This window comes from Chionomys nivalis, chromosome 14 (genome assembly GCF_950005125.1).
Source record: "Chionomys nivalis chromosome 14, mChiNiv1.1, whole genome shotgun sequence".
NCBI lineage: Eukaryota > Metazoa > Chordata > Mammalia > Rodentia > Cricetidae > Chionomys > Chionomys nivalis.
The window spans coordinates 38,080,089-38,108,011 of NC_080099.1; the positions used below are offsets into that span (position 1 = coordinate 38,080,089).

The 27,923-nt window shown below is 34.6% G+C and overlaps 1 protein-coding gene across 2 annotated transcripts in view; it reads right to left on the minus strand.

Annotated features, from left to right (window-relative positions):
- Ythdc2 (YTH N6-methyladenosine RNA binding protein C2) overlaps window positions 1–27,923 on the minus strand; it is a 65,640-nt gene that overhangs the window by 18,275 nt on the left and 19,442 nt on the right. For both annotated transcript variants that reach the window (XR_009058306.1, XM_057789013.1), the window contains exons 10-25: window positions 27,627–27,762; window positions 22,765–22,891; window positions 22,292–22,357; window positions 21,333–21,511; window positions 21,019–21,115; window positions 20,823–20,910; window positions 20,656–20,736; window positions 18,042–18,124; window positions 11,582–11,687; window positions 9,960–10,079; window positions 9,402–9,674; window positions 7,115–7,241; window positions 5,415–5,620; window positions 4,928–5,123; window positions 2,391–2,500; window positions 472–764 (exon numbers count right to left, since the gene is read on the minus strand). Coding sequence is in view for 1 of the 2 variants with exons in the window: in XM_057789013.1 (XP_057644996.1) it covers window positions 472–764; window positions 2,391–2,500; window positions 4,928–5,123; window positions 5,415–5,620; window positions 7,115–7,241; window positions 9,402–9,674; window positions 9,960–10,079; window positions 11,582–11,687; window positions 18,042–18,124; window positions 20,656–20,736; window positions 20,823–20,910; window positions 21,019–21,115; window positions 21,333–21,511; window positions 22,292–22,357; window positions 22,765–22,891; window positions 27,627–27,762 (2,288 nt within the window). In the remaining variant the exon portion in view is untranslated. The remainder of the gene's footprint in view (window positions 1–471; window positions 765–2,390; window positions 2,501–4,927; window positions 5,124–5,414; window positions 5,621–7,114; window positions 7,242–9,401; window positions 9,675–9,959; window positions 10,080–11,581; window positions 11,688–18,041; window positions 18,125–20,655; window positions 20,737–20,822; window positions 20,911–21,018; window positions 21,116–21,332; window positions 21,512–22,291; window positions 22,358–22,764; window positions 22,892–27,626; window positions 27,763–27,923) is intronic.

A 27,923-nucleotide genomic window follows, 5' to 3' on the forward strand; every position in this document is an offset into this window, starting at 1 on the left:
TTCTTCACTGTTGTTGCCCACACATCGAATAGGCACTCAGTGCATCACTGAATAGGGAGCATTTCTTCTGTAGCATTCTGTAGGAATGCTAGCTAGAGGTACTGACAGTACATAGTGATACACAAAACCTGACCCTTAAAGAGTAATGCCAGCATTTCCTATTCAGCATGTCTAGGAAAAAATGTCATTTGACATGTGTCCATTAAAATGGATCACTTTAGAATTTATTATCTTCATAAGAGACCTTAAATTTATGAATTCTGGGTATGTAACATTTTCAGGTTTTTCTTGAAAGAATGACCTTACTAAATAATTCACACCCCTTAGTACTTACAAGAGATATCTTAAAGTAATAAACTCCATTTTATTGTGATGTTTTACACACACTACATTATGTGTGACCATGAAGTAGTATAAGCAGTTCACTGTCCTAGAGCAAACACACCCATCTAAATAAAATGCCATACTCACCTTTCTGCAGTAGTGGATCCATCAGCAAACTCGGTGTCAGCTGAACTTTTCCTACTGTTATTGGATCTCCAAGAGGAAGCCAAAGGAAGTTCTTCTGAAGACATGGGTCTTGGCCTCTGGCCAATTCCAGACGGCTGCTGTAAACCTGCAGACTGTTCTTCAGTGCTCAAAACAGCTATAATTGCTCGTATAGTAGCTTCATCGACTTGAGACCAAGGTTTAGATGGAGCTCTCATTCGGCGTAAAAACAAGCTATGCCATTTCTGTCTAAGCTGCAGCAATAAACTGGCAGCCTGTAATCAAAGCATCCTCAGTTTAAATACAAGCAAAATGTGTATCATATCTGTAAAGAAGGTTCTTTACATTAATTATGGTCTGTAACTGTTTGTATAAGGAACTCTCTTACATTCAATATAATTTTCCATTCCTTTCATTCATTCTGTTACATACATGAAATTTTTAGCCATCATATTCTAGACACAGACAGAAACAAATAGCTTAAAAAAGGCAACAGTAAACACTGCAGGTGATAGTGTGTGGTTAATACTGGAAAAGCAGCAGTAAAGTAAATAAGGGAAAAATGACTTAGACTATTCATATTATACTTTAGCATCTAGAGAGCACCAATTGATGGTGGCCAGCATACAAATGGATGCATAATAAGGCCTAATCTAGAAATAGACTTGAGAGACATAATGACATCAGTTCTAAATCTAAAGAGAAATAAAGTTAGCAGGAAATGTGTAGAGTGAGAGTGAAGAAAAGAGAAAGGCACTTTGAAGGTGAAATTTTAGTTAAGGTACAAGTACCTAAAATTTAAAGCAAAGCACACATGTAAAAAGAAATGATTACAAAGGAAGAAGAATGAAAAAGGATTGACTTTATTTAAGACAAAGAATTTAGAGCAGGATTCAGGAGGTAAAAATGGAGAGGAGCAGAATTAGAAAGGAGAGGCGATACACAATAGTGCCAAGTGGGAGAGCAGGTTATCAAAGACAGACTGGCATATAACACGGAAATGCAGTTTCAGTGAAGTAAAGGACGGAAGCGAATGGGAACTAGACTGCAGTATGCTCATGTGATACATACATAAATAAATGGAGTGATGATTAACAGAGAGCTAGACCACTGACAGCTCAGCTGTGCCCCTAGATGGACAGAGAATGATTATAAAAAACAGACCTGGAATAATGAAAAACTGTGTCAAAGAAATCTTAAAATTAAAAAACAAAAATTTATCTCTCCCAATTCAGTTATGAAAACAAAATGAACTCATTTCTCCAAGAAATGGCAAAAATAAATGGTGCCCTGTAACTCAATGCTCAATAGTTTACATACCCAGAAATACTAAAATATTACTACTGTGGCTTAGATGGTTTTGGTCCCTCTCAAAATTTAATGAGGAAACTTTGTACTCAATGCAACAGTACTGGGAGATGTCATCTTCAGAAAATGACAATGTTTAGTTAGATATCCTTCTAAAAGGATGATGGTGTCTATGTCTTATATCCTTCAGCTTCCCATCATACATGGACACACCATTCTTCCCTGCTGAGGACACAGGGTTTAAGCTGTCATCTGGTTAAACATAGTAACCCGCACCAGCACCCTGATCTAAGACTGAGGACTTTCTGATTTTCAAAAATTATTCAGCCCACAGAACTGTGTTATAGCAGCACAAACAGAGCAAGACAATAGTCACACATAAATGCAGGGCTGCATCTGTGTTGGTTTAGTCCTCTGACAGAAGAAAAACCCAGCATGGCAGAGAATGCATGAAAGCTCTATGAAAACTGAAAAACAAGCCACAAGTATTTTCTACCATTATGGGATCAATATTAAAGATAAAAATTTTAACATGCTACTTCAATTAATATAAATTACAAAAAAAATATGTCCTATTATAAAAAGCAACTTACCTCTGGCTCTAATTTGAAATTAAGCCACTCATCAAGTTTCAAAGCAGCCAGATTAGCAGTGGTTCTGTCCTCCATTTCACTGTCACTACTATCATTGGGAATGCCATCCGCTGTCACAACACACATGGAAAAAGTCAATCACTTTACTTTCTCACAAAACAGCAAAACAAAAATCCTTATGTGCAAAACTCCCTTTTACAGTCTAACAATTCATTTAGGAAGTTCATCTAATCAAAAAGATTATGTTTAATCTAAATATATAAAATATGGGCCAATAAGATGGCTCAGCACTAAACAAGCATGACATGTTGTTTGATGTCCAGAACCACAGTGGAGGAAAAGAACAGACTCCAGAAATATGACCAATCTTTATAAAAGCTATCAATATTGCTTAAGCTAATATGGATACTGTTTGATAAAACATACTGAACTTCCTGAATTAAAGGTTTTAAAAAATGCTGCTGAATTCAGAAAGGAGTACAAGAAGACAAAAGCAGGGACAATTATCAAAGAATACCTTACAATATAAAGGCAACTAGAGTTATAGGTAGGTCCTTCATTAACAGATACCGAATTTATTGGTAAATAAAAATACTAAATGAGTGTGCAGTGTAAATGTAATAGTTACATTAAAGAAGATAAAAGAATATACACAAAACTTACATAAAGATTCCAAATTTAATAGACATTTTTATGCATTCTAGAAAACTATATACCAGCATTATTTAATAAATGGTACAGATAAGGGAGAAACACTTCCCAAAGAGGAGGGGGAATACATTAAATCAAATCTACCCATTGAGAAAAATAAATCTAAAATACAAGTTAAAAAAATAAAAACAATATTCATGGAAGCAACAGAAAAATTACATTTTCTCAGCTCTGAAAGTAAATAGTATAAGATTAATCAATCTGAATATACAGTAATTGAAACAACTTTTTGTGTGGCAAAAAAAAGGCTAATACCTTTAAAACTATAAAGCCATATTCCTAGGTTGAGAGGATTAATACTTTTAAAATGCCTTACTGTTAAAAACAATCTACAGATTTCAATGCGGTATCTATCAAAATCTCAAGGACATTCTTTACAGAACTAAAGAAAAATATACTAGAAGTCATATGGAAACACAAAAAACTATGGGCACCAGAAGACTTTAAGCAAAAAGAGGACAGCTGAAGATTTCAACATTATTTAACCTCAAACTATACTAAGGGAGCCATAGTGGTAAAGACAGCATGGTACTCTCCAAAGGAATGTAACAGACAAGCCAGAGATAAATCCAAACAGTTCTGGACAATCAACTTTTGACAAAGGTAACAACAACAACAACCAAAAACCACTTGAAAATAGAAAGCCTTTGCAGCAAATCTTGCTTACAAACTTGACAACTACTTGCAGAATGAAATTAGATATGTATCTCTCATTCTGCACAAAAATCACCTTAAAATGGATCAAAGACCTTAACTTAAAACAAAAACCTCTTAGAATGTTAAATAAAAAAAGAATAACAGGGAAGGCACTTCAAGACACCTGCAGTCCTGGAGAGAGTCCACACGGCGCAGGACAAAGCCTCCACAGCTAGCAAGTGTGACTACAAACAATTACAACTTCCCCGCGTGGCAAACAAATGACCATGTCAACAGACAGCCTTCAAAAGAGGTAACTTTCTAAAGTAAATAAAGGACTTCAAAAATTAAAAACAAAATAAACTCCTTCCAATCAATAATAACCTGAACAAAGTTCTCAAAGAAACAGCACAAACAAGCACTAAACAGAAATGCAAATTAAAACTACACTGAGAGTCTATCTCATCCTTGTCACAATGGGCACCACCACCAAAAAAAAAAAGAAAAAAGAAAAAACAATAAACGCTGGCAAAGATGAACAAAAAGAGGAGCCCTTATTTAGAAAGACCACTGTGGAAATCAGTATGTTGGCACCTCAAAAGTATAGAATTAGTATACGCCCAGTTATACCAACCATATGCACATATCCAAATGTTCCTTGCATACTGACGTGGGATTCCCCTCTGTATGCTGTGAATATCACTGGTTAATAAAGGAACTGCTTTGGGCCTATAGCAGAGCTATAGGGGAACAGAGCTAGGCAGGGAAAACTAAACTGAATGCTGGGAGAAAGGAGGTGGAGTCAGAGAGAAGCCATGTAGCCCAGCCACAGACAGACGCCCAGAACTTTAGCTGGTAAGCCACAGCCATATGGCGATACACAGATTACTAGAAATGGGTTAAATTAAGATATAAGAGTTAGCCAATAAGAAGTCAGAGCTAATGGGCCAAGCAGTGTTTTAAATAATATCATTTCTGTGTGGTTATTTTGGTTCTGGCTAGCCAGGATGAACAGTACTCCCTAACTATCTCATCATACTAAATACATCTTTACATTTCTTAGTTGTCTCCCTATATCAAATATAACTCAGTATTTTCTATTTCGTGTTATAAACAAACCACACAAGCTTTCATATTTTTATGTTATTGGTTTATTTCAACAGATTTTTACTTCTTTATACTACAATTACCTCTAAAGGATGAAGGTTCCTGAAGAGCATTACTTGCCAGCCTTGCTGGTCCACAGAACACCAGGACAGTAACAGGTGTCACTGCTGAACAACACCTGATATTAGCAATTCTATGGGCTCTGGTCATTTCATCATAAATAAGCCAATCTGTGGGCAAGGCCTGAATCGCTGCAGCCTGACCATTTGCTGGAGGAATCTATTAAGACAGTTAAAAGAAAGTGTTAATTATTTAATTTATTGGGAATACTTTTAATTTCTTTAGTGAACAGATGATGTACTCTAGTAAACATTAAAGCAAGCCATTGCTTTTCTGGTTTATCATATTTCCTCACCACATTTCCAATGTTACCTCTGCTATTTCTAAGATTTAATGTTTCATTAAACATATTTAATTTGCTAATTTAATTTGGAATATTGGAATATTTTTTATCTTCAACTACCTAAATTTGGTTCACCACAAGGTCTAAGAGCAATAAAAATGTTTTACCTTTTTATACTGAGGCTGACTGAGAACTGAAGTGGGATGAAATCGTACTTTTTTTTCCTTTGGCCCTGTCAATACTACATTCTCTCTGTCCACATGGACTAAATTAGGATACATGCCTGCTACCAATGCAGCTTTAACAACGGCCCAGTTCTCGGAATTTGTGTTAACATCTCGAATGTCACCACCACCTCGTGCTCTAACAAAACCTGGATGGACAAAAAGAGCACACCAATCTTCTCTACTATGCAAAGGTACTTTAACAATTGTGTACATTTGGCAACAAAAACTATAACCTCCTATAAAGTTAACAATATCCAACTCCATGATCAATACAATCCATTCTAGCAAATGTAAAGTATAAAACTAATAAAAGTTTAGATCTGTTCAGACAAGATTAAATACAGTGTTTACATAATGACAAGATCTCATTATGTAATTCCAACTGGCCCTGAATAGTTCCTCCTGTTTCAACCTCCTGAGCATTTGGATGTCAATGGACAGCAATTATCCTGGTTTCAACTGCACATTCTTCAGTAAAGTCATCATCAGTTGTGTTGGTTAGCTTTTTCTCAACCTGACAAAAGCTAGAGTCAGCTAAGAAGAGGGTACTTCAACTGAGAACATGCTGTCATCAGACTGGCCTGTAGCAAGTCTCTGTGGCATTTTCTTGGCTGCTGATTGACACAGAAGGGCCAGCCTACTGTAGGCAGTACCATCCATCCCTGGCAGGTAGTCCTGGATGGTTTAAGAAAGCAAGCAGGCTGAGCAAACAATGAAGAGAAAGTCAGTTGGCAGCATTCTTTCATAGCTTTGCTTAGTTCCTGCCCTGACTTCTTTAGGTGATATAACAACTGTTAGCTGAAATAATAATGTTCTTTCCTCCCCAAGCTGCTTTTGATCATGGTCATTATCACAGCAAACGAAACCAAACTAAGACAATTGCAATTAGAAACATTTTCCAAGTTCACAATTTGAAGCCCAAAACATTCTTTTTACTTGTATGTTTTCATTTTCTCAAACATCAACTGTAGAAGTATAGTTAAGTATGAATGCTGTATGCTTAAAACTCAAAAATCCTTCATATTTCCCCATATTCAAACCAAACTTAAATTCTCAAATCTCTGCTTTCCTTGAATACTTCAGCAAACCTATAAATCCAGATTCTGATACTACTGACTATCATTTCAGTTAACTATGTTATTAAGAAAAAAACAAAACAACAACAAAAAACCTTCAAAGAAGCAATTCTAAAACAAAACAGTAACATTACAGTCTTCTCAGAAAAGAATGAAGTATCTTCAAGTTATTTCCAATCATTTTAGTGCTCTACAGCCACACACAGTAGCCATATCAATCTACTTAAATTCTTATAATTGCTATTTTATAGAGTTAAATAATTTCTGGTTGGTAGAAGCAAAAGTAAATATAACAATTTATTAAATCTAAACTGATCTTTAACAAAAAATATAAATTGCTCATTGTCAAGAATATCCATAGGGTTTACAGACCATGTCCATAGAGTTTACCGCTAAAACCTGTGTAATGTTTTATTTTATCAATAAGGAAAAGTTCAGAAGATAGAGAAGGGTATACACTCATGAATACAGACACATAATGTGATATAAAAACTACATAAGCTGGCATCACTTGAAGTTTAGAGACATGAAGGATAAGCAGGTGTTCTGCATAGGAAACCTTACCTGATGCTCTAAGCTGACCAAGTAACTGTGTTCTCATGCCTATAATGATTTCCATAGTAGCTTGTGAGAGAAAATTCTTTTCACAAAAAGCTCGCTCCCAGCCATCACTTCGTGCTTTCTGCCATGCCTACAGAAACAGAATATATACAAGACGTATATACCAATCACACCTCAATAAGGTAACAAAGTAATGCCACTATATCAACCACTAAAGCATTATTCTAACATTTTTAAAAGTCTAAGATTTTATAATCAAATTAGACTTGTCATTTAGTTTATACACAACTGCTATCAAGTCAGTTGAGTTTACAAAACTCCAATGAGAACTGAACATCAAATGACTCAAATGACCAACTCTGTAAAAATTATCCTCATAGATATAATTTTTGGCTGGTATAAAGATAGCTAGTTTATTACACATAAGTGAGAGGCTTTCCAGTTATATTTTCCACTAAAATACTTTTATATCTAGGAATCCTGAAACTCATAACAACCTCTACGTTACTCTACCAACTGACTGGAAATAGAAAGTGGGTTTCTGAGGGCTGGAGAGATGTTCAGCAGTTAAGAGCACTGGCTGCTGTTCCAGACGTCCTGAGTTCAATTCCCAGCAAACACATGGTGGCTTACAATCATCTCTAGTGGGATCTGATACCCTCTTTTGGCATAAAGTCATACATGCAGATAGAGCACCCATATACATTAAATAAAAAAATAAATTATTTTTTAAGTGGGATTTCTAGAATTTTTATATATAATATAAAAATCAGGCCTTTGAAAATATGCTAGCCTGGCTTGGAACATAACTGAAGGAAAGCTGTATCTTATTTCATCAGCTTTCAAAAGAGCTGGAAAGAACAGAATACAGGAATTCTACTCCAGATTTCTGATTATTACTTAAGTATCTATAATATCTAATATCTGAACTGAACAATCCATCATTCAATAATAATCATAAAGGAGCTTACAATTGTTTAAATTATATATGTTAGAAAAATATTGAATGTCTGAAAGGGTGCTTTCCATATAAACAAAGAGAAATGTAAGAGTATAGAGAGGCACAGCCTCTAATCAAGAAATTTTAAGAATTAAAAAATATATTTTTAAAAAATAATATATTCTTTCCTATATATTTAAATTTCTAAATTATACTGCATTTCTCTCCTCAGAGGTTAATTCTGTCTTATCATTTTCTTTACTCATTATCTCACTATTATTTTTAAAAATTTTAGATTATCTTTTTTGTTTTATAAAATTAAATTTTGGCATAGTACCTAAAGTGCACAAGGAAAGGAAATACTATAAAAAAAAAGAGAATTTTACAAATACTAAATTGAAGATAATTTTCTTCCAGCCTTTGTTCTGTGTCCTCTACATAGCACACAGTCATTCCAAAATAATTTTAAAAGTATTTCTTGGCAAAGTCATGACTAAACAATAAACAACTTTCAAACATGAGATATAAATATATACATGCATAGTACAGCACATATATAGGAGAAAATAGGGGTGACAAAATAGAGATAAATTGGTCATGTTAAACTATAAGGAGCAATCACATATTTTTTAAAAAATATCTTTCTTATTTTGATATTATATTGATATATATTATTTGATATTATAATATAGTTACATCATTTCTTTCATCCCTTTCTTCTCTCAAACTCTCCCATACACCCCTTCTTACTGTTTCAAATTCATGGCCTCTTTCTTCATTAATTGCTACATATGTAACCTGTTCTGTCTCTATAATGTGTATGTATATTTTCAGGGCTGAGCATTTGGTACTCTAAGCAATTGGTATGCTCTTCCCTGAGGAAGAATATTTCTTTCACTCTCAGTATTTCTCAGTTGCCTATAGCTCTTTGTGTAGGACTGAGGCCTCATGGTCTTTTCCCTACCCACTTCTGTTCCACTGACAAAACGTGACTTCTGAGACTGGAGAGATGGCTCAGTTGTTAAGAGCATTTGTTGCTATTGTAGAAGACCCAGGTTCAGGTCTAAGCACTGACACGGTGGCTCACAACCCTCCAAAACTCTAGTTCCATAGAATCAAACCCTTCTTCTGACATTCAGACACCAGGTACACATACGATGCACATACATACATGCATGAAAAACACATACATAAAAATAAATAAATCTTAAATAAAAATAAAATGTGGTTTCCTAAGTAAAACAAAAATAACAATGTTATATAGTTTTTTATTTATTTTTGAAACTGCTATACTTGCCAGAGAATGTACTTAACACAGCAGACTTAACAATAAACAAAAGTTAACAGTACCTGGAATGCTCTGAGAAGTGCCATGTGGTCACTGAAAGTTCCTGCAGTGAACCGTTTCCTACAAAGCATAGCTGCACGTTTTTGAGAGGCCTGGGTAGGCAGTACAAAAGGGTCGCGATAAGCTAGTGTACAGGCAATTGTTAGGATGGGGTCCAGACACTTTAAAACAACAGCGCACAGGACCATTTTACCGAGATGTGGCTCTACTGGCAAATCAGCCAAATGATACCCAAGCTCAGTCAGGTCTTCCCATGCATCCATTGCATCTATTGTCTAGGTAAAGGAAGAAAAAAAATCCAACAATTTGACATAACCCAGAATCATATAGTTAAGTTAAAAACTCATTAAGTATAAAATAATGCAAATACTTCATTTACTGTCACATCACATAAAAATATATTTTGTATTAAATATATAAGACTATATCTACTATTTTAATTTGTAAGAGCAGTATATAAAGTACTGATCAACTGACATTTTTTAAAAGAATAAAATCACTTAAATATATGCTCATTTAGCTTTAATTTCCCATTGAAGTAGAATAATTAAAACACCAACCTTAAGCATCTGAACAGCATTTCTTACAATTAAAGCTGGAGGTGGTTCAGGGGCTTTCATAAGGAAGTCAGCAATGGTACAATTAACAGGGGCTAACAATTTAGTATGTAAACAAAGTTCCTGTAAACCATAAGAGCAAAAAAATTAGAAAGAGTAAAAATAAAGCATTAACTTTTATTTAAAGAAACCATGAGAATGGTTTCCCAGTCCCAGAGTAGCAAAGTCTCAGAGTCAAAGTAATAGAAGGAGCATCTTCAATGAAGTATGTGTTTGTAATACCCTCAATCAACTTGTACCAAAATGACCAGTAATGCCTTCAATCAACTTATACCAAGATGATCACTGCCCCTTCTGGCAACATTTTCTCACATAGCTTTTACTCACAAAACTTAAGAGAATCACTATCCAAATAGTAAGTCATTTTTCTCCTATCATGCTCACTCAGTCTATCATCATTCCATTTACCAAATATTCAGGTGCTTTCTACACACAGGTACTATGTAATAAGTCAGAGAAAGAGGACAGTGCTTGCTCTTTCGGAGTTTATAGGAGAGGGAAAAACAGACCTTGCATTACTTCAGCGAGTTACTTAATTAAAACTGTGCTGAGTGCTGTGAAGAATACTGGGTGGGGGTGGAGATAAATTATAATCAAGTTTCAGCAAGAGCAGGAAAAGTTAAACAATTTCCTAGGAGAAGAAACATTTACACTGAGATGTCAAGAGTAGAAATGGAAGTGTACCATAAAAGAAATAAAGGAAAGGAATTTGGAAATGGGTTAGCACATTATAGAAAAAGCTATACACAAAAGAAATAAAGGCAACTTAAAAAAAACACTAAATATGGTATGAGTAGAAACATGATGGAGGATTGGAAAGACTTAAGAGTTTATTTAGTAATTTAGGTTTTACAAATTTTTAATTATATATAAAAGGAACAGGAAATCTTGTAAAAACATTGGGTATCGAAAATCATCACAGAGATATGGATGTCAAAAACATGATTCTGTATCCTTTGAGTGACTGAAAGCAAGCATGCAGACTAAGAGACCAAAGAATCAAAGTGGGGGCTGGAGAGATGGTGCTGTGGTTAAGAGCACTTGATGCACTGCAGTGAAGCAGACTAGGTTCCCAGCACTCACATCAGATAGTGAGTTTGCTCATACACAGACACAACATGCACGTAAAATAAAAGTAATATAAATAAGTCTTTTAAAATACAGAATCAGACTGATATTCTTCTAGTAGTTTTGCACGAAGGCAGAAAGCTCAAAGAAAACCAATTAATGAAAGTTTGAAATCTCAGTGAATGTTTGCATTACCTTGCAACTTAAATAGTTTCTAATCATATCCAGAATTTTCAAAATCCATACTATGCATTTGAGACTCTTAAAATGCTACAACACACACAAAACACATGGTTCAATAATTTAAATGCATTCCAATAAATATCTGAAGGTTCAGTAAGATTTGTATAAAAAATCTTTTTTATGGATATAACCCCTTCATAAAATTTAACTTATGGTTTTATTTTGTAAAGTGATTAATTCAAGCCCAATCTGTAGAAACTGAACTGGAAGCTGTCCCTTCACCCACAGATGAAGGCTTAGAGCTGTAGGTCTACCTGCAAAGGCATTCTCAAGAGCTCTGGAGTCTGAAATTCCAGCATGTTCTGAAATCGGAGTCTACTAAACAGACGGAAACAAATTCCAGGTCTACATCGTCCAGCTCTTAAAAATAAAACAGAAAATTCAGACTCAGATAAGGAATATGGACAATAATAATAAAACTATAAACTAATGCAATATAGGAGACTGGGAAATTAATTAAGATCAAGACATCTGAGTTCGAATTCTTATTTATCCTCTATGAATACTTTTAAAAGGTGTTTTGTGCTCTGGTACTCCATATTATCATTTTACTGAGCTAGATTTACAAACAATGTTCTCTACAGTTATAACTTTAAAAAAATCAAAAATTAGTACCATAAATTTGAAACTAAGTGAAATTCAAAACATGAATGCTTAGTAATTTAAATTTAATCAATTTCACTGAGATGTTATCAAGCTCTATGTTCAGGTCCATTGATTAGAAATGTATAAATTATGAATTACATAACAATATAGGACTGGCATTTATCAGAGTGGCATACAATTTCTTGGAAAACATCAGAAAATATGATGACATAAGTCTCCTTTTAATTTTTCTAATCATGGAAATAGCTAATGCCTGGGATGAATGACAGAGATACTTCCAACCTTATGGAGCTCACAACCTCAAAAGGATAAAGAAAGAGAAAGGAAAGAAGGAAGGGAGGGAGGGAGGGAGGGAGGGAGGGAGGGAGGGAGGGAGGGAAGGAAACATGAAGGCTACAAAATTCTGATATTCTTGAACTACTCTTTTTTTCAATTCTTTACATATGTTACACTCCAACTGTTATTTTCCCTACCTCCACTCCTCCTAGTCCCTTCACACACCTCCCTCTCCTCCTCCTCTTCCATTTCCCTTAAAGGAAACAAAACAAAACAAAACAAAAAAAAAAAAAGAGCAGGCCTCCCAGGGACATCAACTAAACATAGCATAACAAATTACAAAAAGACTAGGAGCAAACCCTCATATCAATGTTGGACAAGGTAAGCCAGTAGAGGAACATGGTTCCAAGTACAGGCAAAAGTAGCAGAGATAGCCCCCACACCCACTGTTAGGAGTCCCACAAGAGCACCAACCTACATAACCATAACATATATGCAGAGGACCTGCCTCAGGCCCATACAGATTCTGGAACTACTCCTTTCCACATCAATTACTTCCTAACAACATGTTTTCCTACCCTGTCAGCCTCCCCTATGGAACTTTTAGCCTTTGCCTACACCCTAAATGCTGTGTCTTTCTGAGGCTAGACCACAGTCCTATGCTCTTCATATGCTGTCATCACATCATCTGAGGGGATCTTACCTGTCCTTTAGCTTCAACTTCTATCCATCCTAAATCTCCTGGTGTTATTTAAGGCCTACACTTCAGAAACTTCTTGAAAAGCCCCACATGGATTTTCTAGCCAATTAAATCTCAAGACAGCCAAAATGTAATTCTTCTTCTCAACAGAAGAACCTTTACCAAATTATCTGGCAACAGTAGCAATAATGTCCAATTTCCTAAAACAGAACCCTAGGTAACACTTAACTTTTTTTTTTTATTTTAGTGTGTGTGTGTGTGTGTGTGTGTGTGTGCGCGCGCGTGCATGTGCACAAGTGCAAAGCTTGCCACAGTGCACATGCACTGGTCAGAAGATAATTTTCAAGAGTAGGTTCTCTCCTTTTACTATAGGTTTCCAGGATCAAATTCTGGTTTGCAGCCTTATCTTATATGGCAAATGCTTTCATGAGTCTTTTTGCCAGCCCAGCAGTCTTGATTCTACTTGATTTTTATTCCCCACCCCCATACGCATTTAAAAATCCCCAATAATACTTCTTCACTACATCTTGAATTACCCATCTTTCTGTTTTCACCCTGCTACAATAATGCTGCCTATTGTCCCTCTCTTATGGAAGTGAAAATATTAATGAACCCATTCTCCAAAAAGCTGCTTCTTTTAGATAGCACAAACGTTGAGAAGATGGCTCAGCAGTTAAGAGTGAATACTGCTTGTATAGAGGACCCAGCTCCAGGAGGTCAGCACTTCTGGCCTCCACAGGTACCTACACACACTTCTTTAAAAAGAGAGAAAAACAAAACTGGTCTTAAAGAGTTATTCCAAACTTTCAGCCTAGTCTTCATCATCTTCTTTCAAACTAAACTATACAGACAACTTTCCTGCTCATTTCATTCACAGTCCTACCTGACTGTCCCTTAACCTTTCAGGTATGTCTTTCTGTGGTTCCCCCTTTCCTCCTTTTTTCTTAAATTCACTCATAACTCCTCTAAAAGCATAATCCAGTTACAGCAAATAGTACTACTCACAGTTCAACACGGATTATAGTGTTTATTTCACCTTAAAATTAACTACCACACTTTAGTCATTACTATTTACTCCATACTTCACAACAAAGGTTGTCCCTGGTATGTACTGAAAATAGAAGGAGATTTACTAAGATTTCTGACCTGCAATAATATACACTTAGTATTATAAATCAGTTCAGTGTATCAAAGAGAACAACCTGACATAAGTATAACAATGTCTGACTTTATGGAGTTACAAAGCACAGAAATCATGCCTTAAAGCTTTTAGTATACAGGGTATCTTTTGGTATTTTTGAGTCAGGACACAGCTGCTGCCATTGCAGAAGTAGGCATCTAACTGTGTCCAACATTTCACTATTGATGAATACTACCCAGTTCCCAGATCTTTTGTTATAATGTTGTAAAGAACAGTCTTAAAAACATCTTCATGTCACCGAGTGGAGGTGACGGATACCTTTAATCCCAGCACTAGGGAGGCAGAGGCAGGCAGATCTCTGCAAGTCTGAGGCCAGCCTGGTCTACAAGAGCTAGTACCAGGATAGGTTCTAAAGCTACAGAGAAACCCTTTCTCAAAAAAAAAAAAAAAAAAAACAAAAAAAAACAAAAAAAAAAACACACAAAAAATTCATGTCTCAAAAAACCAAACCAGAAAACAACAACAAGAAAAATCTTCATATACATGCAATAAGTAAAAGTAAGATATTAAGATACACTGTGAGGCATGGATTATATAATAAAAAGAAGACTTAGAAATAGTTTTAATTTAGCTTCTGAAGAACTCATACCAATATAAACTCCCATTAGCAAAATATTTAAGCCAATGTTTTTGCCTCTATGTTCTATTCAATAAAACATGTTCATTAGTCTCAGACTAATAAGAAAAATCATAGTGCTTCATTGATTTGTATTCACTTTGATATACATGAGGTAAAGATGTTTTTTGAGACTGGTCTTTGCAACATTATAATAAAAGATATGGGAATTGGGTAGTGTTCATCAATAGTGAAATGCTCGGGTTGTTGGTTACACGTAAAGGCAGCAACTGGGAGATATAGACAAAAGGATTGCTAGCTCAAGGACAATATGTGAAACAATGCATTAGCAGGACATGTATAAATTTCATTTTGATAAACCATTTTGGCCTGTACTAAAATTATTTTAATTATAAAGATTTTACTTGTATTCTGAAGAAATTATTCCTTTGTCCTATATTTTAAATGTTTATAATTTCTGCTTCCTTTGAATGTCTTTTATTTTAACATGAATTTACTAGTTTCAATTTTTTTCTCTTGACCATATTCACACACACACACACACACACACACACACACACACAAAATGCTTCCCAGATCCATCCCCACTTCCTGCCTACCCAACCTTGTTACTTTTTTTGTAACAAAAGAAAACAAACAACAAAAGCCTTTAAGATCAATTTGTGCTGTCCAAGTAGTCTCGGATATCTGGTCTTCCACTAACACATAGTCAACAGAGGAGACACCTTTCAAGAAAACTGTCTCTCCTGCTCCCAGTAGCTAACAACTGTCAACAGCTCCACAGATACAAGTGGGACTATGGGCTCAACTGTCCTCTCTCTCCACACTGGGATTTGGTCTCACTTGAGCCAGCAATATAGCCTAAATTTAACTTCTGAAAATGTACCCTAAATGTGCCAGTGAGATAGTGCAGGGGTTAAAGGCACCTGTGACCAAGCCCAGCAACTTAGTTCTATTCTCAGGAACCACATGGTAGAAGAAGAAAACCAATTCCTGAAAGGTACTCTTTGAATGTCAAATGTGTGTCATAGCCTTTCTCTCTCTCTCTCTCTCTCTCTCTCTCTCTCTCTCTCTCTCTCTCTCTCTCTCCCTCACACACACACACACACATACACTAACTAAAAAAAAAAAAACTAAATAAATGTGCTTTAAATCTTTTTAGCTAACTAATTTTAAAGTACCAAAACAATTTGCTTGGCAAAGACAGTATAAAATTAAGACTAATTCAACGCAATGCCCATCAAAATCCCAGCAAAATTCTTCAAAGACCTCAAAAGAACAGTACTCAACTTCATTTGGAAAAGCAAAAAACCCAGGATAGCCAAAACAATCCTGTACAATAAAAGGACTTCTGGAGGCATCACAATCCCTGACTTCAAACTCTACTATAGAGCTGAAGTACTGAAAACAGCCTGATATTGGCATAAGAACAGACAGGAGGACCAATGGAACTGAATAGAAGACCGGATATCAATCCACACATCTTCGAACACCTGATCTTTGATAAAGAAGCAAAAAGTATCAAATGGAAAAAAGAAAGCATATTTAACAAGTGGTGCTGGCATATCTGGATATCAACATGTAGAAGAATGAAAATAGACCCATATCTATCACCATGCACAAAACTCAAGTCCAAATGGATCAAAGACCTCAACATAAAGCCAGCCACACTGAACCTTATAGAAGAGAAAGTGGGAAGTATATTTGAATGCATTGGCACAGGGAACCACTTCCTAAATATTACCCCAGCAGCACAGACACTGAAAAAAACACTTAATAAATGGGACTCCTGGAACTGAAAAGCTTCTGTAAAGCAAAGGACACAGTCAACAAGACAAACAACAGCCTACAAAATGGGAAAAGATCTTCACTAACCCCACATCAGACAGACATCTGATCTCCAAAATATACAAAGAACTCAAGAAATTGGACATCAAAAGATCACATAATTCAATAAAAAAAAAATGGAGTACAGACCTAAACAGGGAACTGTCAACAGAGGAATCTAAAATGGCTGAAAGACACTTAAGAAAATGTTCAACATCCTTAGTCATCAGAGAAATGCAAATCAAAACAACTTTGAGATTACATCTTACACCTGTAAAAATGGCCAAAATCAAAAACACTGATGACAACTTATGCTAGAGAGGTTGTGGGGAAAAGGGAACACTTCTGCTTTGCTGGTGGGAATGCAAGCTGGTACAGCCCCTTTGGATGTCAGTTTGGTGATTTCTCCGAAAATTAGGAAACAACCTTCTTCAAGACCTAGTAATACCACTTTTGAGTATATATCCAAAGGATGCTCAATCGTGCCACAAGGACATGTGCTTAACTATGTTCATAACAGCTTTGTTTGTCATAGCCAGAACCTGGAAACAACCTAAATGTCCCTCGATCAAAGAATGAATAAGAAAAATGTGGTACATTTACACAATGGAGTACTACACAGCAGAAAAAAATAACAGCTTGAATATTGCAGGAAAATGGATGGAGCTAGAAAACATTATTTTGAGTGAGGTAACCCAGACACAAAGATAATTATCACATATACTCACTCATAGGTGGTTTTAAACATAAAGCAAAGAAAGGCAGCCTACAAACCACAATTCCAGAGAATTTAGACAACAATGAGGACACTAAGAGAGATTTATATAGATATAATCTACATGGGAAGTAGAAAGTAGAAAAAGACAAGATCTCCTGAGTAAATTGGGAGCATGGGGACCTTGGGGGAGGGTTGAAGTGGGAGTGGAGAGGCAGGAAGGAGAGCAGAGAAAAATGTAGAGCTCAATAAATATCAATAAAAAAAAAAGAAATTCCAGAAGACATAACAGAAAGAACGAATTAGCTTAATTGGTTATATCAGTAAATAAATTAAACATAGAAATTAACTTAAGAAAAATGGGGATGCATAAAAACATTTAAATGTTACTTTTATCATGGTAAGCATCCATAGATAAAATCTAAATTTTATAATTTTTTATGATAGACACAGTTTTACTGTCTAGAGAAATGGTTCTTGATTCTAGCATTTGTTTTCTGAAATAAAGTCTCACTGTGTGGTCCGGAAAAAAAAAATCATGTTCAAAAAAGAAGAAACTAGTCAATCGAACATATAAACCTGACTTGCCACCTTCAGAGCCTCTCCTTGAGTTATTGCTTTGCATCGTTGGCGTAGTCATAAATGTTGACTTTTATTTAAAAAAATAATAAATAAAATAAAATTAAGACTAACGTGACACTAACATATAAAAGGAACATTATACAATATGTAATTTATATAATATTATTATCAAACTGGCAAGTAAATGAATATAGTTTATGCATGTAATTATAACATAAAATATACATTACCTGCCTTTGCGCTGTATGGCACTAGCTTTGGAAATCCACACCATTTTTAACATTGTAACAAAATTCAGTGCATCAAAGGATTTCTGCAATATTAAATCATCTTTATGTTAAAACATGGTTGGTACTAATGAGAATAAATATTTTAACATGCCCAAGTTAAACTTAAAGGCCCCTCTTTATTAATTAGAAGAAACTGATTATTTTTTCTGTTTTGTTTTTGTTTTATTTTCTTGTTTTTAAATCCTAGCCAAAACTTCCCCTCTCTCCCCTCTTCCCAATCTCTCCACCTTCTCTCCCTACCCCATCTACCATTCCTCCATTGAAGAAACTGATTCTTAAAAACTCACATGTGTTGGATATAAACATTATAATGAAAAACAACGGACAGCAAACAAAGCTTTGAAGATCTACACAATCTCCATGCTGTACTGTGTGGGGCGTTTTGCAACTGTCTCCTACAGTTTAATAACAACTGATTCTCACAGGACACCAAGACTTTATTATGACATCCATATGAATGCCTAGAGATTATAAGAACACGGATGCCACTAATGGATATCCTAACATGGAGGGGGAGAGCTTGCAAGGCCTCAACCCTAGAGGCAACTGGGAAATGCCGAGAGCAGGAGAAATGGTCTTTCTTGGGCAAAAATACACCAATTAGTTATCCAATATCAAGTGGTCAGCCCTGAGATCACATGGATACAGGTTACACTATATACACTGAGCAGACTGGATTTATAGATTTAGAAATATATATAAATAAATAACAAAGAAAAAGAGGACTTTAAAAAAAAAAAGTGAGGGCCAGGGATGAGTCAGAAAAAAGAAAGGGAAGGAATGATGTGAATATCATGTCAAAAAAATAGAAATTATTATAAAAAACAAACAAAACACAGTATAAAAAGCAAAATAGGATTCTCTGGCGATTTTTTTCTATCATATTTACATCATTTTTAAGAAATAAAAATGACTAGAAAAAAAATTGCCAAAATACATCTCAAAGAGTAAATCTCTGGAAGAATGACTAATAATTACCAAACTAAACACCTCTAAGTGAAGTAACATCCTGCTGAGTTACCCAGAAATTAACCTTTCCTGAATGTCTCAAAGAAAAATATAATCATTACTAACACTAGACTTCCTCAAATTGTCAAAAGTAAAGATCTGCTGTAGAAGTGGTTTTAAAAGTATTCCATGACCTTGCTTTCCCTTGAATAAAATTAACTAAATAGGGCAAATACAAATGCATTCTCTAATGAGTTTAGTCAAGAAATTTTCAGAAAGTATGCTGCTTAGCTTATAATATTTGTTTCATTTGTTAATTCTGTATGTATAATACTTTTGATATTATCACTGTGCTAAAATCATGATTTGATAACACCTAGAAGAATTAATTTCTAAAATTTAAATAACATAAGAGCAATACATCTGCACTCTCTGCTTTTTCATTTTTGAGACAGGTTCTTGCAATATAGCCCAAGCTAGCCTTGAACTTTACTTAGATCCTCCTGTCTCAGCCTACCCAGTACAGAGAGGGCAGGTATTCAGCACATCTGACAAGTCTTGGTATGTAAAGACTCATCACTTAGTTTTAACACTATAGCTGAAACAGTTTACTCTTCCTTTACAATGAGTTTGATCAAAACCTACAATAAATTTTATTCTCTGTAAGGTGATACTAAAATTACATTGAAAACATGAATTTTTCACACTAAAATGATTACTTATATCCATTTTATCATTTCTTCCTTGAAAAACTAATTACCTCTATCATTTGATCTATCAAAAGTTATGGCACTGGGAATTGTCATGTTAATACTGAAAGCATGCAAATGCTATCACTTATTTTTGAGAGAAGAAATTTTTTTGCAAAGGGTCTAATAGTAAATATTTTATGCTTTGATGTCTTTGATGCAATTTATGAATAGCTACAGTAGTATGAAAATATCAAGAGACAGTAGATAAAAGAGTAAGAAAAAAAAAACTCTTTTTGCACAAAGCTGGGCAGTGATTTCCACTGTTGGCTAACTATTGGGATGTTCACCCTAATCTGCACTGCTGTTGGTTTTGTATGTGTATGTCTGTGCATGTGTAAATGTGTAGGTAAATGTGCATCTGGAAGCATGAGGTCCCAGCATACATCTTTCTCAATTTTTAGGATTTTGTTTATCTCTGTTAATCAAGTTTCTCTTGATCTAAATACCTTTAGAACACCTACTATATACACACATACGCACACACACTATATGTAAGGCATTAGGCTCTATCAATGAATAAGAGGGCTACAACCCATCCCCAAATATAAGAGGAAAATAGAAAATATGTAAATCAAATTGTCACTATGTGACAAATTTTTACTGTGCATATTCTAAATCTTTACTTTCCTTTACTAATTAGTAAGCAGAAGTGAATCTTCTTGTCTAATTTGTCGGATCACCAAAATATACCCAACATACTAAATAAAAGTTAGAACAGTTTAGTAAAACAACATTTATTATGCTAAATTCATCTATAAAGAAATTTGCATCTAAAATGAAGTTTTACTAAAGTAGCTGTTGGACTGGAACTCAATCTTCTTCATTTGGTACAAATATAACTTATTCATACATACCTCCTTCACCTTACCAGAATCAATAACAAAGACAACATCATTGACAGTGATGCTTGTTTCAGCAATATTGGTGGAAAGGATCTAAAATGGAATGTTATTTTAAGATTAATATGAAAATAGATCAATGAATAACAAAAGTAGAACATAAAAGATCTTATGATGCTTACTATTTTTCGGACACCTGCAGGTGGATTTTTTAATACCTTCTTTTGATCAGATGTCTGCATATTTGAATGGAGCATAAAGACTTGATATCTATTACAATTGAGAAGACAAAATGAACTATAGAACCTGTTTGTTAGCTTGAGCAACAAAGAATCTGTCTGTTAGCTTGAGCAACAAGTACAAAGCTTTATAGTTTACCTATGTGTATTGTCAGCAAACCGCTTGTCATCAAACAGGATACGATCCCTCAAACCAACAATTTCATCATATCCAGGTAGAAAAATTAATATTGCACCTTGGAGAAAAATATTTTTAGTATTTAATCTTGTGAAATCAGACATAATCAACAAAACTCATTATAAAGAGTAATATGATGTGATTTCACACATTGGTACGTGATTATAAAAGAACTACTATTCACACATCACTATCAATAGAATTACAGAAAAATTTGACAACTAAATACTAATTTTTCAACACAGTATGCTCCATTTCTTTCAGACAGCACTTACCAGCATCACAACTATGGCAGATATTGTATAGAAGATGCATGATCAAATCCAAGTCTACCTTTTCATCATCAAAACTATGATGGTAAGCTTTCAACAGCTCTCTGTCTTCTACACTGAGGTCATTTCCATTTGTTTGAACCAAAGAACTTTCATCTAGATTTCCAAATTCCAATGAAGCACTAAGAAAAATACCAAGTCAGTTTTTTTATTAAGAAAGAAAGAAAGAAAGAAAGAAAGAAAGAAAGAAAGAAAGAAAGAAAGACTTAAAGTTTCCCATTATTTCCTCTAAATTTCCAATATGCCCTAAGGAAGGGGTCACTTAATGTACAATCTATAGTTAATTTATGTGTTGGTTGCAAGCACAGTTTCATGTTAAATTGGATAAGTGACAAATTTGATAAAAAAAAATCACAATCTAAAGACACTTGATCAAGAAAATGCATGCAATAATGACCTACAAATACATCAAAATGTTTAGCATCACCTGTCACTATGGAAATATATAGTAAAACCAAAATAATACCATTGCACAACCAAAAGGAAGGTTAAGGTCAAAGACACAGTTAAGTACGGGAATGGTGCAGAAATACCAGAACATTCCTAGAATAAATATAGACTAGTACAGCAATTATGGAACATTGTGACAGTTCTCCAAAGGATAAACACAGTGTTAACTATATCCCCTAGAAATTCCACTCCTATGTATAGATAAAGAGCGATGGATGGATGGATGGATGGATGGATGGATGGATGGATGGATGGATGGATAACTGCATTAACTGTCAATTTAAAGATCTGTGTTCATATTCATAACAGTCAAGAATAAAATTTTTATAATTATAAAAATAAATCTCTCGGTAAAAGGCTGTAAGTAGCTTACCTGTTACAGAATATATGATTTACATGGCTAAGATTTTTTTTTAAAGATAGAATTCATTTTAAATAGTGTAAGGTTTTACCTGTAAGATTCTAGAAGATCCACAATTTCAGTTTGTCCAAAGTGCTTAGCCCAATCTAAAGCCATCCTATAAAATTCAAAGATACCAAACTGAGAAATATTTTATAATTACAAATTTTCAAATTACAAATTTTTCAAAATTATGAAACTAGTCATCCAGGATTATTTATTTACTCATTAGAGATGTACCAGTAATTATTATACAATAGATTTTAAAATAGGGACAATCATAAGTTTTTGATTGTTTGTTTGTTTTTTGTTTTTCAAGACAGAGTTTCTCTGTAACTTTGGAGCCTATCCTGGAACTAGCTCTGTAGACCAGGCTGACCTCGAACTCACAGAGATCCACCTGCCTCTGCCTCCCTAGTGCTGGGATCAAAGGCGTGCGCCACCACCGCCCCAATCATAAGAATTTTTAAAAGGTATGTGCAACTATACCATAACATACAAAGAATGGACACAATCTAAATTTACCAGCCATTTGATGCTTTACTGTGGACATTGGCTCCCATACTAATTAACTGTTCTACTTGACTCGTAAAACCCCGTCCCGCGGCAACCATCAGAGCTGTGGCACTGGTCTCACTATGTCTGTAATCAACTAAAAGAATAAAAAGATAAGATGTTAAATACAAATATTAAAGACTTTCATTGTTTCAGTCAAATAGTAGAACTGACTAACATAATTAACCTGGGATTTGTTCCTTCATTTTTAAATGACAGCAACATTATACAATCTTTATCCCATTCAGAAAGAAATCTAAGATTCTCTTGCATAAAAAGGGTAGAATAAAGACTATCACTGGAGATATAATAATAAAGTATTTAATGCTTATATAATTAAGAAAAGAAAAGGCTACTGGCTTGCTTTATCCTTAAATAATAATTTTTTAATCTACATGTTGCCATGTTCACTCAGTAACAAAATATTAATTCAAAACTTAATTTTCATCAATAACTAAAAATAAATGTTCTTAAGACTTCAAGCAAAGTTCTTGACATTTTTTCTCATATGACTTAAGATACTATAACACAAAACTCAAGGAAATAAAAACTTATGAAGAGAAATAAACACTACATATTCTGAGGACCATTATCAAAATAATCTAGTAATCAACAGAGAAACCAAGGAAGACAGTCAAGAGTCATAGTTAAGTTTTTAAAATACATTATCAATATTTTAAAACAGTATTTCTCAGATTTTAAACCTCTAAAATTTCAAGTAAGATTACTAAATTATGCAGATAAATATTGAAATAATGGGGTGAAAACCTAGAAAACAGCATGATAAAAATATCTTTTTAAAACAAAATACTACTTCGCAAATGAATTTTTAAAAACATGATGAACTTTAAAAATGTGTATCCATAGATGATAATACATTTACAATGAATAAGAAATCCTAAGAAATCCTAAGAGATCATTTTTATGAAGAGGTCTTTTGACTAGTAGATATACAAGATTATGAGATAATAACCATATCCAAATATTAATCTAAATGCTGTTACCACAATAGCTGACCCAGCCTCACTAAATTAGTAAACCAAGAAAGCTCATAACATAAAGAACAGAACTTTTTAAAACAGCAGTACAAGTCTACCTTTAAGAGGAAATCCTCAAGGAATAAAAAAAATTATTTACACTTAACATAATTCAAAACAACAAATACAAAACAGAAGTAAATATAATAAATTTCCATGTTTAAAAAAATGAACTAGAATTTTCAAAATCAATATGAGTCATCAAGACATTGTAGTAGACAAAGTACAATTGATTGGATTAATAAAGGTAAGAAATTGTAATTTTAAAAAGAATATGAGAACTAGAGAGATGGCTCAGTGGTTAAGAGCACTGACTCTTCTTTTTTTTTTTGGTTTTTCGAGACAGGGTTTCTCTGTGGTATTGGAGCCTATCCTGGAACTAGCTCTTGTAGACCAGGCTGGTCTCGAACTCACAGAGATCCGCCTGCCTCTGCCTCCCAAGTGCTGGGATTAAAGGCGTGCACCACCACCGCCCGGCCGAGCACTGACTCTTCTTCCAGAGGTCCTGAGTTCAATTCCCAGCAGCCACATGGTGGCTCACAACCATCTGTAATAGGGTCTGGTGTCCTCTTCTGGGGTGCATGTACACATGTAGGCAGAATACTGTATACATAATAAATAAATAAATCTTTAAAAAAACAGTTTTTGTTAAGAAATTAAGCTGAGGACCAGAGAACATGTATTTACATTTTTTTTTTACATTTATTTACTTATTTATTGGGAGACACATAACATGGCACCTGTGTGAAGGTCAGAGGATTAACATAAGGAAGGAATCAGTTCTCTTCTACCATGTGGATTCTGGGATCAAACTCACATCCTCTGGATTTACGACCAGCCTTTTTATCCACTACGCCATCTCCCTAAGCTCCAGCTACAGTTCTTGAAAGTGTTTGTTTATAAACTAAAAATATCCGAAAGTGGTGCAAACCAGGGAACTAAGGGACTAGATGGGTCATGTTAGGAAACAAACAACAAAGAAAAGGTGTTGAAATAAAACAAGTATGGTTGGCTGAAAAAAAGCTTAAAAGGAAAAATTGTCTTCACAATCTAGAAAATCTGTCAGGCATAAACACATACTAAACCTCTTATCACACTAAAAGCAGAAAAAGACAGAAGGTATGTATGTGAAAAATGTATTAATTCAACATATTAATGGACAACTGAAAACACCTTCAAATAAGAATGCTGCCTGGTGTGTTGGGTCCCATATTTAATTCCAGCACTTAGAAGGCTGAGGCAGGAAGATCATGAGCCAGCCAGAACCTCTCCAAGAAGCAAACAATCAAACCCACAAGAAAAAAAGAAGAAAGTAAAAGAGGCAAGGAATCCATATTTAGGATTATTGAGCAAATATTTGATCATTTGTTACGAACCCTGTGAACCCACAGAAGAGTAAAACAGACAAGGCTCTGTTCTTACAAAGTTACATTCCAGTGTAAGACGGTATGAGCAACAACAGCAACAGGAGAAGCAACGACAATAAATGACAAATGATCAAAGTCAATAAAAAAATGACAAAGTAGATTGACAAAATAGTAAGAAAGGGGCACAGTTTTATTGACCAGAAAAAGCCTCTCTGAAAGGCAATAACTAACCAGAGACCTAGATGAAAGAGGCCATTGAGTCTATAGTCAGGATTCCACTTAAACAAAATAAATAAAATTAAAGGACTCTATCAACACATACAAGGAAATCAGGCCCAGTAAACACCTTAGAAGGGAAAGGCATCTCCCACCCATCCTGAACTGAGAACTAAGTTCCATTCCTAGAACCTACATGGAAAAAGGTTCTACATGGAAGAATCAACTCCTGCAAGTTGTTTTTGACCTTCACATATAACCCACGGCATGTGTGTCCTCCAATACAAATACAAACACTATGTAAAATGTAATTAAAAAATATTAAAAAGAAAAGCAATTCATGTTGCTAAAGAACAGTGAATAAAAACAAGAGTGATGGAAAACAAGATTGGGAAGGAAGGTGTTGGATCAGCTACTTTTCTCTGATTATGATCCAGTACCTGATAAGAAGTTAAGGGAACAGAGGTTTATTCTGGTTCTTGGTTTGAGAGTTTACCATCCTGGAGGTAAGGACATGACAAAGCAGTGGCAGTGGCTCATGGGCTTGAGGCAGGAGCATGAGATCACTTGCTCACAATTTATAGATCAGAAAACAGCATGACAGGAGGTAGGGCTGGGCTATAAAAGCCTCAGGCCCATTCACAGTGTTCCACTTCCACCAAAAGTTCTACCTCCTAAAGCTTCCACAACTTCCCAAGCAGCGCTACCAGCAGGAACAAGTGTTAAATACACAAGTCAACAGTGACATTTACATTTAAAGACATCACAGATTCAGTCATAGAAAGGACTTTATTTTCTTCACAGTATAATCAGAAGCAAGGGAAAAGTAGGCCAGTGGGATTTTTAGATAGATAATCTGATCCCTCTAAGGAAAACACAATTTTACTGACAAAGAAAAATAGTTGGTGGATTACTACAACAGTCATGGGACATCATCTTAAAAAATAAATTTAAAAACTTAGGGGTCATTTAAAATAGATATTTAAAGCCACTGTTCTAGCTTCAGTTGTGCTGCTATGATAAATATACTGACAAAGAGGAACGCAGGGAAAGGGCTTTTTTCCGCTTACAATTCTAGGCTATGGTCCATCAGTTTGAGGAAGTCAATGCAGGAAATTAGAAATTTAGTAAAGAGTAGAGAGAAATGAATAGATAATGTTGCTTTTTGGTTGTTTTCAGTTTGAATTACCCACTCTTACATAGTTCAGAACCCTCTACCCCAAGCCCACAGTGGGCTGGGTCTTCCCATATCAATTATAGCAACTCCTGCAGACCAGCCCAATGTAGACAATCACTCTCTTCCCAGGAAACTTGAGAGTATGTCAAGTTGACAATTAATGCTAACCATCATAGCCATTAACAGATGAGATCCATCTAAGGAGTAGATGTAAATAAAAAAATTAAAATGAAAGTCTTAGAATTGAGGCCCATGGACTTGAATATGAAGGGAGAGGGAGGAAAATTTTCTGCCAGGAAAACCAAGAATAGATTTTTTTAAAAAATGAAAAAAGGAAAAAATAAAAGCCAGGCTGAAACATCAAAAGCTAAAGACAAAGAAAATGTTTAAAAAACAAAATAGTCAATAATCATAACAGTAACAATGCTAGGGGTTTAGGTAAGGAGATAAGAAATTTGACTCCCAAAGCCTTCCCAGTGCTGATTTTCTGTGACCATTCTGCCTGCTGACTAGAAGCCTACAGAATTACAGACTGGATACATGGCTGTCAATATCCAAGAAAGTCAACAAATAAAACAGGACAACAATTCATTAGTGAAGACATATAGCACATGATATCAAGTATGTAAGTGTATGTGGATCAGAACCTGAGCCCATACAAAGGTAATAAAATCATCATTTACTAGATGACTCTAAGAATCCCAAAGTTATTACCCATCTTTCATCTATCTCAAACCTCTGACTCTAATTTTTTTCTTACATCACGGAGTCAAGGACCAGATTACATGAATGTATACAACACAAATACAAAAATAATTACATAGATGCATTACAACACAAATATATAAAAACACTTTTGTAAGTAACTGTAATATCTGTGAGGACCTAAAGGAAATCACTTTAGAGATATTAACATATTCAAAGTAATATAAAGCACTTAAAAATAAAATTATAGTAAACAAAACATGTCAAACTATACTCTACTTGTATCACAAATAATGGCAAGAGAAATTGTTTTAATTTAAATAAACTTACCACTAACATTTTCAGTTAAAATTAGATGAAAGACCTGAGCAAAAGCATCAACATCTTTATGTAGCCATATGTCAGAAAGACAAGCATCCATTTCTTTGATTAACCATGGTTCAAGGCAATTCACATCTTTTTCTGTCTTTTGAAAACAAAAAAGCAAAGATTACAAATTATCAAATTCTTACTATTTGCTTACTACAAGGAAAGTAAAATGGCCACAATCATCATAAGAATTAAAAAGCATACAACATCCATATACTATTATAGCATAAGTCTCTAATTTCATCTTATACACATTAT